General features: G+C 37.0%; 1 protein-coding gene across 3 annotated transcripts in view; it reads left to right on the top strand.

The window, feature by feature from the left end:
- arhgef6 (Rac/Cdc42 guanine nucleotide exchange factor (GEF) 6) overlaps window positions 1–16,086 on the top strand; it is a 34,337-nt gene extending 18,251 nt beyond the window's left edge. For 2 of the 3 annotated variants that reach the window (XM_060885423.1, XM_060885425.1), the window contains 13 exons: window positions 3,283–3,421; window positions 3,507–3,566; window positions 4,818–4,964; window positions 7,660–7,746; window positions 7,865–7,946; window positions 8,108–8,223; window positions 8,418–8,603; window positions 9,120–9,140; window positions 11,613–11,706; window positions 11,865–11,951; window positions 12,041–12,140; window positions 12,765–12,819; window positions 12,911–16,086. In XM_060885423.1, the coding sequence (XP_060741406.1) occupies window positions 3,283–3,421; window positions 3,507–3,566; window positions 4,818–4,964; window positions 7,660–7,746; window positions 7,865–7,946; window positions 8,108–8,223; window positions 8,418–8,603; window positions 9,120–9,140; window positions 11,613–11,706; window positions 11,865–11,951; window positions 12,041–12,140; window positions 12,765–12,819; window positions 12,911–13,033 (1,297 nt within the window). In that variant the 3' untranslated portion in view covers window positions 13,034–16,086. The remainder of the gene's footprint in view (window positions 1–3,282; window positions 3,422–3,506; window positions 3,567–4,817; window positions 4,965–7,659; window positions 7,747–7,864; window positions 7,947–8,107; window positions 8,224–8,417; window positions 8,604–9,119; window positions 9,141–11,612; window positions 11,707–11,864; window positions 11,952–12,040; window positions 12,141–12,764; window positions 12,820–12,910) is intronic. The other variant, XM_060885424.1, reaches the window with a different exon arrangement.
- The last annotated feature ends 223 nt before the right edge of the window (window positions 16,087–16,309 follow it).

The raw sequence follows: 16,309 nt of genomic DNA, 5'->3' as shown, positions 1-16,309 counted from the left end.
TCTGGAATAATTTTATTGGTATTGATATGGAATGAAAACACAAGCGTAAAGCTAAACCATATGTATTATTCTTAAAAAAGAAAACTGAATGTAATCCTGTTTTTGTGAAGGTTTGATTTCGAAATCTAGGATCACAGCAGATGTTACAATAGCTTTGTTTGAAAGAGTAGAACAGAATTTATGACTGTTTAGTTTACACACACAAACACACACACACACACACACACACACGCAAGTCTTGTCTATGAGTACAACTTAACAATTCAAAAAATGTTGATTCATTCATTGGTTCACACAGAGTGCACATGCATGACCTGAAGCCCACCTGGCACGATCAAATTGCTGCAAAATGTCATTTTCCCTTTATGAGAATTGACCCTCGTTAATCATATTATTTTTATCTCAATTTCAGTGCATTGTTTCTGTATTTTTAAGAAATCTTAAGAAAGTCATATTTAAGAAAGTCTAATAGCAGTAGCAGAATTTCTGTCAACAGTCCAATTCTTAACATTAATTAAAAAGTCTAAGAGTGTCCTTTAGATGCAGAAAGCCTGCTCACATTCCACAAGGTAGGTTTCAGGACCAGGCATGCGCACTGTTTGATCCATTTATCTTTCACTCGGATATGAATTCCTGGGACATGTTGATGTAATTCTGAGAGACTTCTTTTGATTCATACACTTACACAAGGTTTGTGGTGGAGCTGTACTGTGTGTGTCTGTCTGTCTGTGTGTGGTAAACTCATACATTTTGGAATCATACTCTTAGGAACAATGTAAATGCCACATCAGAATATATTTTAATTGGAGATTTTGAGATTTAACCTTTTAAAAAAAGATTTTTTATTTCTTTATTTTTTTTGAGTTGCATATGTATGGTTTCAATTCATGCACATGTAAAAATTTAATTCAAATAGTAAAACTTTCATATATTTTATATTTATTACACATGAACTGAAATATTTCAAGCCTTTATCTTTTAAGTGAAATCATTATGGCTCACAACTCATGAAAATCAAACACCCAGTATATCAAAATATTATATAAAATTATCAAAGAGATGCTTTATAATACTGAAAAGTCTAATGTCTGAGTATATTTGGTTATACTGTTTGGTTGGGGCTCCTTTTGCACAAATTACTGCATCAGTGCATTGTGGCATGGAGACGATCAGATGATGTAAGTCCCTTTCAGCTCATCTGGCTTGTGGGGTCTGGTGTCTCTTATCTTCCTCTTGACAATACAAAATAGATTCTCTATAGGGTTCAGGTCAGGTGAGTTGGCCAGCTAGTCAAGCACAGTAATACCACGGTCAGCAAACCAGTTCCAAGTAGTTTTGCCACTGTGGGAAAGGGCCAAGTCCTGCTGGAATCATTCATTCATTCATTCATTCATCTTCTACCGCTTATCCGAACTACCTCGGGTCATGGGGAGCCTGTGCCTATCTCAGGCCTCTTTCTACAGACTCTGGGATCCTGATATCCAAATGAAATGCAACATTTACCTTTATCTGAAAAGGGGACGTTGGACCACTGAGTAATGCTTCAGTTCTTCGTCTCCTCAGCCCAGTAAGATGCTTCTGATATTGTCTGGAGTATAGGAGTGGCTTGACACTAAATATGACCCAAATCAGAATTTCCCACAAGTCCTAAAAGCAGACAAAGTGAGCACAATCAAACTAATCAGACAAATAGTTTATACTGACCAGTATTTTTTATTCTGGAAAATGTTCCAATATTTTATCTATCGATTTTTCGATCTAGCTAATATGTATATATATACGCGCACACACACAGTTACCTGCCCCCAGAACTGCCAATCTTATGCTACACATCATATTGATAATCCACTTTGAAATAAGAATTAGATTTCTTTTAAAATCACTCCATCTCTAGTGTACTGCAGGTAAATTTGAGTAGAATGGCAACAATTCTCCACCAGGAGGCGCTCGTGTGCTTTTGTCTTGTACTAGTCAGAGGTAAACACTTTTCACCTAGTTTTTCTTGTTGCATAAAAATGCAAAGTGAACACTTTCGGTGAGGGTAACACTTTTCATGCATGTTTCTTGCCAAAGTAAACCCCATCAGCAAACTGTCAAGGCAACACAGGAAGTTGGCACTAGCCCAACAGGATATCTATAGATGTGGTTGTTGCTGATGGAGAAATTGAGCGTGTGCTTAAAATTGCATCTCACGCTGCAGCATCTTTGCAGCGTTTTCCACAGCACATACACTTAGTGAAAGCGTTGTGTTGTGATGAATCATCTAACTTTGGTTGTTTTAGTCGAAAAGCAGTCTTTCACCTTAACCCAAACAAATTGCTTTGTTTCAGCATTTCTGAGTCTGTAAGGTCTAAGTAAAGGTCATGTGTAGACCGTTTGCCATAAGCCACTTCTAGAAATAGACATGCTTCACAGGAAATTTCATTGAATCAAATCTGTATTGCTTCAGACACACCGACAGAGCCTTGTTGGTATTTCATGAAAAAGAATATGCCCCATTTCCTATTATGGCCTACGCAGGTGAACATTTGTAGTAGAATATATATTATGGCATATAAGTAAGTGTATACAGTGTAGAAAAATCTGTACAATATTATTTCTAATTTTAATCAAAATGAAATTGTTAGGTTTATTTGAGACCTGTTTTTTTTTTAGGTTTATAATACAGACTATTGTATGTTGTGCTTTTTTTTTTCCTTTCACAAAAAACTCATTTTAGTTTTGAATGGTTGAATGAAATCCTGTACACAACATTTTATCCTTTTTTTTTGTCTCTCTTTATTGACGATTGCCTGTCTTTATGGTCTTTGCATGGTTCAGTTTTAGTTTTGTAAACGTCACTCGATGTTTCTGTTCGGATCCTGTCACCTGTCGATTCTGCATACATTTACATTCAAAATTTTTATTCATGGATATTTCTGTTTGCACATTTTCAGTTTTTGTTTCACTTTGTGTTTCTCGATCCACTTTGCCTTTCATTACAAGGCTGGGGAGACTTGGGGATACTTTTTTTAAAACTGTTTGAAAATAAAAAAAATAGTAATCCAGTCCATGTAGAGCTCACCCTAGGGGCTTTGTGTAGTCAGTTACACTGTTCTCTATCAGTGTTTCTGATAGCAGCTACTTAATGTTTCTGACCACTTGCTTTGGACACACTGTTCTAAATGATTTCATAATACCTGTGAACTTGTAATAGAGCTTTGTGTGATATATTGAGCATTTAATTGAGCATTTAATTGTGTATATTTTCTGTGGTTTTTTTTTGTTGTTTTTTTTTGGTAGTGAAGAGCTGGATAAGTTCATGGAGAGTCAGGGAGCCAGTGCTCCAGGCATCCTGACTCTGACCACTAGCTTGAGCAAACCCTTCATGAGGCTGGAAAAATATCCCACCCTGCTGCAGGAGCTCGAAAGACATATAGAGGTAAACAACAGATCCTCAAACACTGAAAAGGTTTCCATTTAGATGTGCTTCTCCTAAGTAAAGCTGTTTATTTCCTTTCTTTTAGGAAGCCCATCCAGATTACAGTGACATCCTGAAAGCAAATATTGCTTTTAAAAATCTTGTGGTATGTAGCTATTCACTTATTGAGCTGATAGATGGATGGATGGATGGATGGATGGATGGATGGATAGATAGATAGATAGATAGATAGATAGATAGATAGATAGATAGATAGATAGATAGATAGATAGATGTTATGTATGATATGTTTGTGTAAATGTGTGCATTATGTACATTGTATGAACAACAGTAACCAAGGTAATGTACATAAATTGAGGTAAACTATGGTAGGAAAAGATTTTACAGTTGTGTACAATTAATAATTATATCAAATGAAATAATTGCATCACTGAGGATTGTGTGGTTTTTGAGGGAGTGTGATAAAAATACACCAAAATGAACTGCCACCTTTTATTCCACTTTAATGTAAACCTGGTGTGATATTTCTATGTCCATTTTAAAAGAACCCTTCAGATTTTGTTTCATTATTAAATTTTAATATTTTTTTTAGGATTATTTATTTGCATTATGTATGCTTTTAGCATATTGGCTGCTGGTTCATGGTACAGTTGAGACCAGTGTTGGTTACCAAAACCAGCCTCAGTGGAGTGGGTGTTTATGTTCCAGATGTAGGTGTTCACTAAAGAGTCTACGCATTTTTAGATTTTTTTTTTTTTTTTTTTTTTTTTTTCCCATAAGATTTAAAACTCCATGAGTCATTCCTACTTGGTTGAGAATCCTCATTTGGTGTTATGTCAGACCTCAGCATTGTTTGATTTTTGTAAGTGTACTGTGGAACACCTTTTTTCTTTCTTACATTTTCCTGTCTCTTCAGGGAATTTCCCTTTTATTCTCAGTAGATTCCCTTGCTATTTTGCATGCTGTCTTTAGACCAGGTCTACCCCCACATCAATACACAGAAAGTAACTACATCTACAGCTTCATCTGAAATGTAAAACAGCTATGTCTAAAACAGCTATGTAAACTCCTTTTTTATCACCACCACCACAAAGGAACAGCACATAGTGACCGTTTTACTTTATTCCGTACTCATCTTCTGCCCATGTTACGTCATGGTTCTGTCATGACTGAAAAATGATTTTAGGCAAATTATTTCCCTTGATGTCATTCTTAGGACTTTTTCTTTTACTGTCATTTCAGTTAAAATCTTGAATCCTATATTGACTATGCAGTCTACTGTTATTATTGGTTGGCACATTTATACACTAGCTAAATTGTACACTTTAGTTTCTAACGGTTTGTATTTTTTTTTGTCAACCCATGTACTCTAACTGAGTGACTCTGTTTTCCTCAGATGCAGTGCCAAGAACTGCGTAAACGAAAGGACCTGGAGGTGCAGATACTGTCTGAGCCTGTGCGTGGCTGGGAAGGAGACAGCATCAAGTCTCTAGGCCAAGTGGCCTACATGTCTCAGGTGCACGTGCAGAGCAGCTCTAGTGAGGTGAGGAAGAAGGAAGGGTGGGTCAGCCTTCCCCTAGGGAGTTGTCTAAGTGTCAAAAAGTACAAAAACACATGCTCATTTTTCCTCATTCATGTGGTTATGCATATACGTCTCTTTTGTCGACACGATAAAATACTCAAAAAAGCCTTTGTTTTCAACAAATGGCCTCACTTTATACTCACTAGCAGTATTCATGGTATTTTCAAATAATGTTAAAAAGGTAACAAAAAACATTCAATTAAATCAGTATAACATCACATATGTTCTATGTCCTTCGGACAACCAAAAAAAAATATGTTGTTTTGTCGAAAAGAGAAATTGATGTGTTGCTTGGAAAAGCGTGTATTACTTGTGGAAAAAACACTTTATTTATTCAATTTATTATGGTCACTTGCACTATTGACAAATAGCTCATTTGTCTAGAATGGCTTTGTGTGCTGTTGTATTATGATTGTCTGTAGTAGTCTTTAATGGCTGCCAACATAGAACATCTTGATTTGGCCATTTTTTATTGCACACATCCTTTCAAATTGTTAAGCGATTTTCAAAGGAATCTCCTGTGCACAGTCTCTTCTTGCCATTCTACAGATGTTTAATATGACTGGGCCGTTAAGTCACAAAACATTCATCTTTGTCTTTAGCCATACCTCTTTGCACATGGATTTCTACAGTATTCTTCATCTTCAGCTGTCTAACAAAGACCTGTAGGTTCCAACCCTAGCCGCAGCTGCGGAGAAGCAGCCCCATAGCACGATGCTCCCATCACCATGTTTCACAATGGCTGTGGTATTCATTTGGTGATAAACTGTATTGTAGAATTGTGCCCAAAATGTTAGCATCAGACAGTAATACATCTCCACATGATTTCGCAAGAGATTGTTGCCAGTGTACATGCTGGATATTTCTGCTGTAGGTATTTTAGCAGACAAGATGAGTCTCTTGTCTTTTTGTCCCTTGTAGATAGGGCATGTTGTTCTCTGTAATGTCACTGTAATGCCCCATTTTGTCTTTTACTTGTTGAGGAATAGGTGTTTTGTGTTCTAGAGAACTCTATTTAGGTCACCAAGGGCTCTCATAAGGTGTGAAGGTGTCAGAAATCACACAGCCACATGTTTATTATTCTCAGTTATGCAGTGTAGTTATTTCAGAGTTTGCAAATTGTTGTGACATACAGATAAGCCAGTGTGCTAGTGAATTCCCACGCTACTAAGTGTTTGTATACTTAGAATGCCAGCAGTTTTAAAATGCAAAAAAAGAAGCCATGATCCACTTGTACCGTCCCCTCCAAAAGTATAGGAACGACAGGCCCAATTTTGTATTGGATCAGATTTCATTTCCTGATATTTACATCCTGACGAGTTACACCACTAAGAACGCCTTTTGTTTGAGCTCAGCTATTTTCATGTAAGCAAAAATATTGGAGGTTATTCGAATAATGTACTCAGACAAAACAGAAAACAACTCATTGGCTCATTATTTTTTGCAGAAAACTAAACAGTTTTGCATATGTTCCCAAGAACATCATTCCTACAATGAAGTACAGTGGTGTTAGTCATGTCATAAAGCTCCTTTGCTGTAATGATACTGGGACATTACACATCATTGTAGAAAACATGAATGGAGTAATGTTCTGGGACATCAAGAGGGGAATTTAATCTCATTGCCAAGAATCTGAATCTGGGGAGAAGATGGACTTTTCAAAAAGACAATGACCCCAAACGTATAGCCTGAATAACTCAAGAAGGCCTCGCATGGCATGTCTCCTGATAAAAATCCATAGAAAAATGTATTTAACATTTAGAATTTTTGGACCATCATATATACCAGGGATTAGAAGAAGATTTGGCTAGAGGAATGGGCTAAAAATGAACCACAATTACTTTGTCCCAGGCTTGGTTACAAGCTGATTAAAACTTGTTGTGTATATCCAATCAGTTATAAACAAGGAGGCATTTTTATTCTGATCTCAGATATAAATGGAAACCACAGAATGATCTATTTCTGGAAGAGAAAATAGACTGAGTGCCAAACAGAAAGAATGACTAAATAAGAAGAAATGTGTTGCTACTGTTGGTGAACAGATTTGGATCCTGTTTTGGTTAAAACCACTTTAACATTCATTATTTTCTTGAAAAGCATAGAATGAACCAGACATTGTATGAATAAACTATTTCCTAACAGAAGATAATTCACAGTGAGTGGAGTTTTTTGTTTTATAGGCTCATGATATTACAGCAAGCTATAAAAGCTTAGCTATTTAAAATGTATAACACTATACACTTCTGTTTGCTTCCCACATATATTGGAAAGAAAGACATATTGAGGGGCAACCGCTCCTATATTAAGCCTCTGTATTATTTTTGATAATGTGATATGATTAGCATACACAGCCAACACACTATACAAAACATGGAAACTCAAGCTCAAGCTGTATAAGAGGCTAAAATTGTGTCATGCAGAGGCTGAGCATAAAAGAGGAGGAAGATGCAGAATTTAATTATTTATGCAGACAGAATTTAATTATTAATTTATTCCTTTTTGCGGTTTATGCATTTTCTCACAACTGTATGATTTAAACAGACTGCTTCACTTTCCCATGTTGGGATTTCTCTTTCACATTATGGGAACGTATAAATGTTTTACATAGCATTTGTCTATTTTATTTATTTGAGTGTACATGTGTTTGTTTTCTCAGGACAAAGAGGAACGCTACTTCATGCTGTTTTCTAATGTGCTAATCATGTTGTCTGCCAGCCCACGAATGAGTGGCTTTATCTATCAGGTACGTTCACGATTTCCAACAAGTGTACACATTTTAAGGCAGAACAAACTCACAATTCTAGTTTGAATGAAAACCAGATCTTAATATTCATTAAACTTCTGAGCTTTTTTTCTCTCAGGGACGACTGCAGCTTTCAGGAGCTACGGTGACCAAATATGTGGAGGATGCAGAGACTGGTCATTATGGATTTGAGATTGGAGGTATGTTTCAGAATCTATATGAATGTGTTTGTGTTCTGTAACAGTTTCTGGCAATTATGAATGTGTTCTGGATGTACAAAACGGCTCAGTGTGTTTCAATATGAAAAGCTGCTTTGTAGTTGACATAATGGGTAATAATAAATGCTGTGGTTGTGTTGCAGGAGGTTCGATCGAGCGCATGATCGTTTTCTGCAGTAGCTCCCAGGAGCTGCAGGAATGGCTGGAGCACCTGCATGCTTTTACCAAAGGTGGAAGCCCAGTAGGAACCATACTGAAGGTATGAACCTTTACAGTTTTAAACAGTAGGAGCATCACAAATAAGATTGTATGAGCTACTGCAAGAGTCCATATTTCTTGCAGTCACTTAACAAAGGGAGCTTTTGTCTTTTCTGCTTTACTCTTGGCTTGAAATTTATTATTTTTTTTAATCGAATGTTAAGCATGTTTGCTTGTGTTGATTCTACCTGGCAGAATGTAGAAGGCAAGACCATGAGCGTGGTGGGCACACCGTCTCACCTGAGTCACACGCAAAGCTTCGGCACATCCACGAGCACCCGCTGCGCTCTGGAGCCACCTAAAATCACAAAGCCGTGGTCTCTGAGCTGTCTGAGACCTGCTCCCCCACTTAAACCATCCGCTGCCCTGGGCTACAAAGAGGTGAGAGGCTTTAATGTGCCCACATTTAACGGTGTTTGGAAAACAGTGAGTCAGAAAAGTAGTGGCTGTGTGGGTGCATAACACACGTATGTGACTCAGCTGAGTGGTCCTCAGAGGAAGTTTAAACAGCCCCTTACCCCAGCAGATACAGAGCTAAGTGTCTTTACTGTAATATCAGTATCTTGTGGAGACTGCCAGCAAACAACCACTACCTTAACCCTACCATAGTATTTACCACAAGTTTCAGGTGTGGTCTACTGTGCTGAGCAGGACAGATTTCTCAAAGTTGTTTGAAATTTGTTAAAGCTGACTCCTTATCACAAGGCCTGGTTACAGTACATGACAGAGCTCCGAGTCTGGCCTTGTTGTTACTTTTGATTTAGAATGTGTAAGCATCTGTCAGGTTGAGGGCCCAGTAGAAAAGTTCATCCCTCACTGTGCTCTTCATCTTGTTTCATTGGACTCTTCCATTTTTTTTCTCATACACTTTCTTCTCTTCATTTCCTGCTTCTTTAGAGGATGTCTTATATCATGAAGGTAAGATTAGACCAGTCAATTTATGTGTCTTGTTTGCCTGGCTAGCTCTGGTGTTGCAGCACAATTTAGTCATGCTTCGTTTGTTTTTTTTTTTTTACTTTTTATTCTACTTACTCTCTTTGTTCTCTCTCTCTCGTTCCTATAAACCACTCATTTCCTGTTTGTTCGTTTGTCTTGTGTCCTCCCGCATCCTTTCACTGATCAGTGTCCTGTGTGCAAGATACCGTAAACTGCTATTTCTTTCAGCATTCTTGAAAATGTCATGTTTTTGCTTCCAAGCCCTTTTAGCTTGAAGGAACAAACAGGAAATTGTGTGTTTTTTTCTTCAGGGATAGTTTTAGTTTTGTAACAAACAAATGAGTTAAAAGGGTAAGAGATGATTAATCAAAATGGGTATTGTGAGTGAGTGATGTGGCTCCCAGAAATTGAAAGCAAGCACTATTGCATATCCTGTAGTGTATTGTTGAATGAGAGTGCTGAGTCTGTGCTTGCTTTAGCTTTCGTTATGTTTTTGTCATTTGCGTATATTTAATGTGGTAATATTGAATTATTAAGGATCTGCTAAGTTCTTTATAATGTACTTTTCACACTTTATTTATTTATTTATTTTACATTGAACAAAAACTGGTACAAGCCATGCTTTCATCCAAATATCAAATTAAGATTATCTATTGTTATCTGTTAAATGCATTTTTTGTAAACCATGTCATGTCCATAATAACACACTAGTGTGCTTTAACGTAAATAAAAATTAATAATGAGCAATTAATAACTGCTTTAGAGCATTTCTACGTTTTATTATTAAAGACAAAGCACATTGGTGGAAACATCGCTGTTAACCAGTTTGTCTTGAGTAGCAAAAAACTAACTGTCCCTTGCTTGTAGCGTGAGCTGCATATTCTGCACTGTCTGTCACCTGTAATGTTTAAAAAACCTGGTTCCGGGCTACTGAGTACTGAGACAGAAAAGCACTGACTCAGTCATCCAGAGATCAGAAGACTGAATCCCGTCAAAGGTCCAAGTGGGGAATTATTGGCCGTGCCCTCTGGATAAGAGAGGATACTCTCTGCCATATTCATAGTCACAGCAACAGTAGCCAGTTGTGGATGTCTGTGAGATAATACAAAAGGGTTGGATAGCATTTTTATCCAAGTAAGTTACGCCACGCAATGATGAGGTACGATGAGCAATTCAAAATGATTCCTTCTGCTGGCTTCACGTGTCTCGGAGAAAGCACACGATAGCCTTCACTCCGACAGCTTGAGAGAAAGTCATAGGGAAAAACATTATCTATACCCCTGTTGTGAAGGAGGCTGCTTTCTGGAGTTTGATTGTTGTTTTAGTCTTTTATGGCACTATGTTGCACAATGTATGAATACACCTGGCCAGTCACAACCATATGTTCTTGTTGAACATCCTGTTATTTATTTAGTTCTTTATTGCTGTTATGGTCATCTCCACACTTCTGGACTTTTCACTAGGTTTTGGAGTGAGGTTATGGGGATTTGTCTATTTAGCCACTAGAGCATTAGTGAGATCACGACATTGTCAAGCTGCATCAGGTATTGGGCTTTTAGTTCCAGTAAAAGGAAATTGTAACATTGCAGCATACAAAGACATTCTATACAATTGTGTGATTCAAACTGTGTGCAACAGTTTAGGGAAGACACACACACACGATTGTGAGTGTTGATGGTCAGGTGTCCACATACTTTTGGCCATATAGTGTAGATTTATATATTTGGTGCAAGCCTGGGGCCTGATTCAGGTTTCTCAGAAAGAGAATCCAGTGCAATACTTGATTCTGATTGGTCAGTTGTGGAAGGCATTGATTTTCTCACAGTATTCCTGTCATAGCATTGTGCCCAAATTTGTCTGCACTCATTGTAGTGTATTAACATTAATAAACCTGTCTCACGCTACCTTAAATCACAAATTACTTTTATATTTTTTTTTTTTAGACTTCTTTCATTAATGCATTCATTAATTTTTTTTTTTTTAATTTTCAAGTAACTGATCGATGATTGTTAGCTTTGTTAGCTAATTTAACAGTACCACTATGTAGGCTAGTCTACTAGAGTTTGCACTATTATACGTGTCCACGTGCTTATGTAGTGCCAACAAAGTCAGAAACTTGTAACAATTCAATATTTTTAAAACAATGTCAAATGGATGAGTTCTTGAGTTATTAAGACAAGCAGTCAGTATTGCAGTCTATTTCTTTTATACATGATGTGTGTCTTATTTCTTTATTTATTTTTACTAACTGAATTGAATGTATTAGATACCAAAAGCATTGGTTTTAGCATGATTTTATTGTTCTTAATAGCAACTCCCCACCCATCCGCCCACCCACACACACACACACACACACCTCCCAATTCATCCTTTGTTGTACATTTTTGTTAATTTGTGTTCTTCTTGGTGTTTGCTTGATTCTTTTGCGTCCTCACAACCACCTTGTCTCTCCAGGATTCCAGCAAAAGCCCTAAACCCATCAAGAAGTTCCTGAACAAGAGAAAGACAGAAAGAAAACCATCAGATGATGATTATTTGCTCAGAAAAAGTAGGTTAAATGGGTTGCTGGTGAATACTGCTTTAGTTAATCAAGAAACAAAACCAGAGATGTGGAGAAAGCGTCTCTCTTTGTGGTAATAATTAGAACATGAGTTTCTGTTGCGCTCTGAAAGTCTCAGATGTGGGTTGTGGTGCTTAAATTAACAGGTACTGCAGCTTTGGAAGAAGATGCCCAAATTTTGAAGGTGATTGAAGCCTATTGTACTGGAGCCAGCCTGCACCAGGCCGCAACAGGTACTTATTAGCTATAATATTAGCATTTCTTTAAAAAAAAAAAAGTACTCCTTCTGTGACATTGACACACTGTGTTCATGCGTTCCTAGCTGTACGCAAAGATGGTGTCCCTCCAGTCCTGCTACCAGAGGAGGAGAAGATAATTGTCGAAGAGATGAAAAGCAACGGACAAACAGTCACTGAGGAGAAGTATGTTAAACTAGATCCTAAATGAATTCTGAATGTTGTAATGACAAAGTACTTTGCGTTATTGTTCTGTCAGCCATGAGTCATCATAATTTAAAAGTAATTAAGTAATTACTTATATAATAATTATTATTAAATAATTAACATGTATTAAACAAGCGGCAGTATGTTACATGATATAGACGGGTCCATGGAGGATCCCTCAGGCCATGGGTTCGATTCCTGGGCAGGGACCAAACCTGGGGGGTTAGCTCTCAGTGCCGGTCCCAATCCCAGGTAAAATGGGAGCTTGTATGAATTCCACAGAAAATCTAAATATGCACATGATCAATAAATGATCCGCTGTGTAGCGACCCCGAGAATAACTTTTGTGGACGCCTGTAAGGAAGAAGAAAGAAAAATCAAAATTATCTACATTTTTGTGGAATTTGTAAAATAAAATTTCAATATTCTCTCACTCAGGTCTTCTGTTCTGTTCAGTGTGATCATACCTATTTATTATATTTGGCAATTGGTTTTATTGAAGCAATGTTTGGTGAGACAGAATGCAGTCATGAGGCAATTGAGGTTGAAGAGCTTCAAGGGATCGACATTAGACTCACTATTTTTTCCTTCTATTTTCTCCAGAAGCCTTGTCGATGCTGTTTACGCGTTAAAAGACGAGGTCCACGAGTTAAAGAAGGTACAATTTTTATTTTTGCTTATCCTGTTATGTTTATTGTCTCCAAATGTTGCATGTTTGAGGTCTGATGAGAAATGATTTTTGAATTTAGGAGAACAGGTGGATGAAACAGTGTCTGGAAGAAGAGCAGAAATCCCGCAAAGAGCTTGAGCGCCTGGTCAGGAAGCTGGCTAAACAGAAGAATGACTATGTGTGGGAAGATGGAAGCCACTGAGTAACATTCGAGATGTTCTCCCCTTTCTGCATGTCTGAGTGAGTGAGAGAGTGCGTGAGTGTGTATGAGTGTGTGAGAGAGAGAGAGTGGGTGGATGAGTTGCTAGTTTTGGGTTCACACCAAATGTTGCATTGAGAGTCTTCCTGCCTTGTAAACTTTTTTCTTTTCTTTCTTTTTTTTTTTTCTTTTTTTGGTTTTTAAGAATAACTTTGTGGATTTCTTGCTGTGAGATCATCTGAGTTTTACTGATGTCTGCAGTGGGTTTCAGAAGAGGTTCCTGCAGCATGAGTTCAGTTCCTGCAAACAGGGCAACAAAATGTGTTAAACACTCATGCAGCAGAACTACATCATAGTTGTGAAAGACTGTACCTGTTATTTTTGGCCATGAGACTTATTATACCAGACTTTCTGTACCTGTCCACAATACCATCGAACGGTGGTAGAACTACGTATATAACTGCTATGAATATTATCATTCAGTGTAGCTATACAGCAGATGCTCGGATGAAGCCATTGTTTCCGTGCATTTGGAAAAAGGAAAAGATTCAGTGTTCAGACTCAGTGGGGAAATGTGTGGAAAATAAGATTCAGTCTTCAACCAGAAACAGTACGTGTGTGTTTGTGCTCACCAAGAAAATGAGCTCAAAGGCCTGTGTCTTTTATATGAAACTACCTTTTTGGTACACCGGCAAATCAGTATTTCTGATTCTGTAGGTTTATCTGGTTTGATAGAGTTATGTTGCACATAAATGACATGAGATGCCACGATGGTCATCTTGAAAAGATTTGACTGTTTGCTTTAGTTTTTTTTTTTTTTTTTAAGCTTTTAGAAATGTTTGCAAGGTAGCTGGTGTGTTATTACTAGCCATCAAAAATATTTCCATGAACCGTGTCTGTTACAATCTCTGATATACTGTACAGTATTTCTATATCCATTCTTGACGCCAGATAATCTGTGTTTATATTTCCGTCGTTGTTATGCTTGTTCAGAGCTGTTCGTAGCAAACGATGCAGCTATTCCTAGTAATAAAATACAATTTCAATACTATTAAGATATCATTTATAATGTATGTATATCATATATACTTTAAAACAGTATATAATAGCTAGTATAGCCAAAAAAAAAGAATAATCCTGTAAGCTTTCATATTCAATAATACAATAATTGATTATTACCTCCATATTCTGTGGATGAAAAAAAAATCTCTATTTATTTTTGAATGCAGTCGTCCGGTACTAGGGCCTTTTTAAGCACTCCGACAGTATAACCGTACACCTCATTTAACAACCTGGTCTGAGTCTGTTGGAAGTCTTATTAGTGACGAACATTGTTTTTAATAGGAAATGAGTTTTAAAAAAACTCTGTTACTGTAGCTGTTACTCACCCCACTTTTTTGTGTTTAAATACAGTCAGTTTTCTTGTGAATTCTTGCCACCTTGCAGTTATGAGGACATGCTGAATTTGCAGAGAAATTGACAGTGTATTTATAGCTGTTACAGCATTAACGCTTTTAGTAAGCCATCTATATTAAAGGCTGTTGCACTGCAGGATGTTAGGGCACTGTGAATATGAATTAATCACCAAATTTCGATGTAAAGGCGTAAGTCAAAGGCCGTTTATAGCTGTACGATCTATGTTTTGTAACATGTCCGAATGTTTAACTGGTACCCTGTTGGATACACGTTGTATGCTCTGCTGCATTGTCTGATCTTTCATGTAAAGTAATCAGGCACAAGAATAATGAAATGAAATGCTTATAACACAAAACGATGGCAAACGAATTAAAGGGGAAATAAAACAGCTGTGTATTAATAAGGTGTTGGTTCTTAACAAGCCACAAGATGGAAAAGATATTCCCTCCGTTCTCACTGCTAAATCACACACAGGTCTTCGTATAATTTATGTCGGGTTTCAAACTTTTTAGTGAACTTTTTTGTGCCTTGACGGAGGCATTGACGTCGTAGCAAAGGATAAAATGTTTCATCACGGGTTAAAGGTGATTAGTCACAATAATTTGCAGTGACACTTCATTCTAATGAGACACACTGACCTACATCAGCAAACCACAATCGCCTGCCTTTTTCAAGAGCTGCCTTTTTTCCCTTTAATTTGTCATTCCTCTATGCCATTACCTTGACACTGTTTGATGCAAAACTAGACACTGTGGGCAATATTATTATAAATAGGTATATATTTAAGCTTAAGAAGCAGTGGAATAGTACATTTGAAGCCATACAACAGGGAATGACGTGTTCGTGCAGTCCTGTAAAAAAAATAATAATAATAAAAATAATAATAACCAACTAGTATTCAATGCAATAAGACTGAAGACTGGTTTACCGTTAACTGTTATGCATTGACAGTGAGGAGCCTCAATTTGCACTGAGGTGTGTTCTCCAGCTAGTCGACAGGATTTACTCCTTTAACATACACCATGCTGTTTCTACAGTGCTGTGATCACATTTTTTTTTGTTTAATTACTGGTACTACTCAGTAATTTGTTTAAGCTGTGCTTGTGTGTGTTCTGCATAGCAGTAAGTATTATTTAAAATTTCTGTAGTTGCTAGCAATCTAATTCCCATTGACACACAATGCCACTTTGGTGGCATCTTATGTTCAATCCCAATCCAGCTGTTGTGATTTATGTTCTTGCTGATGTGCATATTATCCATAATTAATGTGCTGCTTTATAATCTGAAGGACTTATTGTGATGAGTGGTGTTCTGTCTGTCTCCATTTTCATGGTACTATATGATCACATGATATTTGTTCAGCTTAATATTGGACGCTGTCACTGGGATTGGATAAAACTGCCTGATATCTGTAGCACTTGCAGGAGATTTTTCTTTGATGTTCATCTAGTTCATTATTTTTTGACATTTGTTTTTAAGTGCCCAAGTCTGCAGATCATGTGGATTACTATGCAAATAACATTTGTTACATATATATATATATTCTTTTTCTTTTTTGTTTTTGTTTGTTTGTGCTTCTATTCCTTTTTCACTTTGCCTTCATTTTTAAATGAACTGTTTTAATAAAAACATAAATAATGTTTCCGGTTGTTTTTTTTGTAGATGTTTTAGGAGCACCAAAAAAAAATGATGGAGCCACCAAAAAAAAAAAAAATGAGTGGAAATGAAAAGTTCTTGTCACTCAATGAACATATGATACCCTTCAGTTTAAGAATAAACTTTAACTCAGTTAGATTTTGACTGAAAGGAAAGAAAAGGTTAAAGTGAACAGAAAGCGTGTGAGAGAAGGGAATGAGTGTGGCA

The sequence above is a fragment of the Tachysurus vachellii genome, chromosome 13, assembly GCF_030014155.1.
Source record: "Tachysurus vachellii isolate PV-2020 chromosome 13, HZAU_Pvac_v1, whole genome shotgun sequence".
Lineage (NCBI taxonomy): Eukaryota > Metazoa > Chordata > Actinopteri > Siluriformes > Bagridae > Tachysurus > Tachysurus vachellii.
The sequence above is the reverse complement of the archived record's forward strand: the minus strand, read 5'-3'. Positions and strand labels throughout refer to the sequence as shown.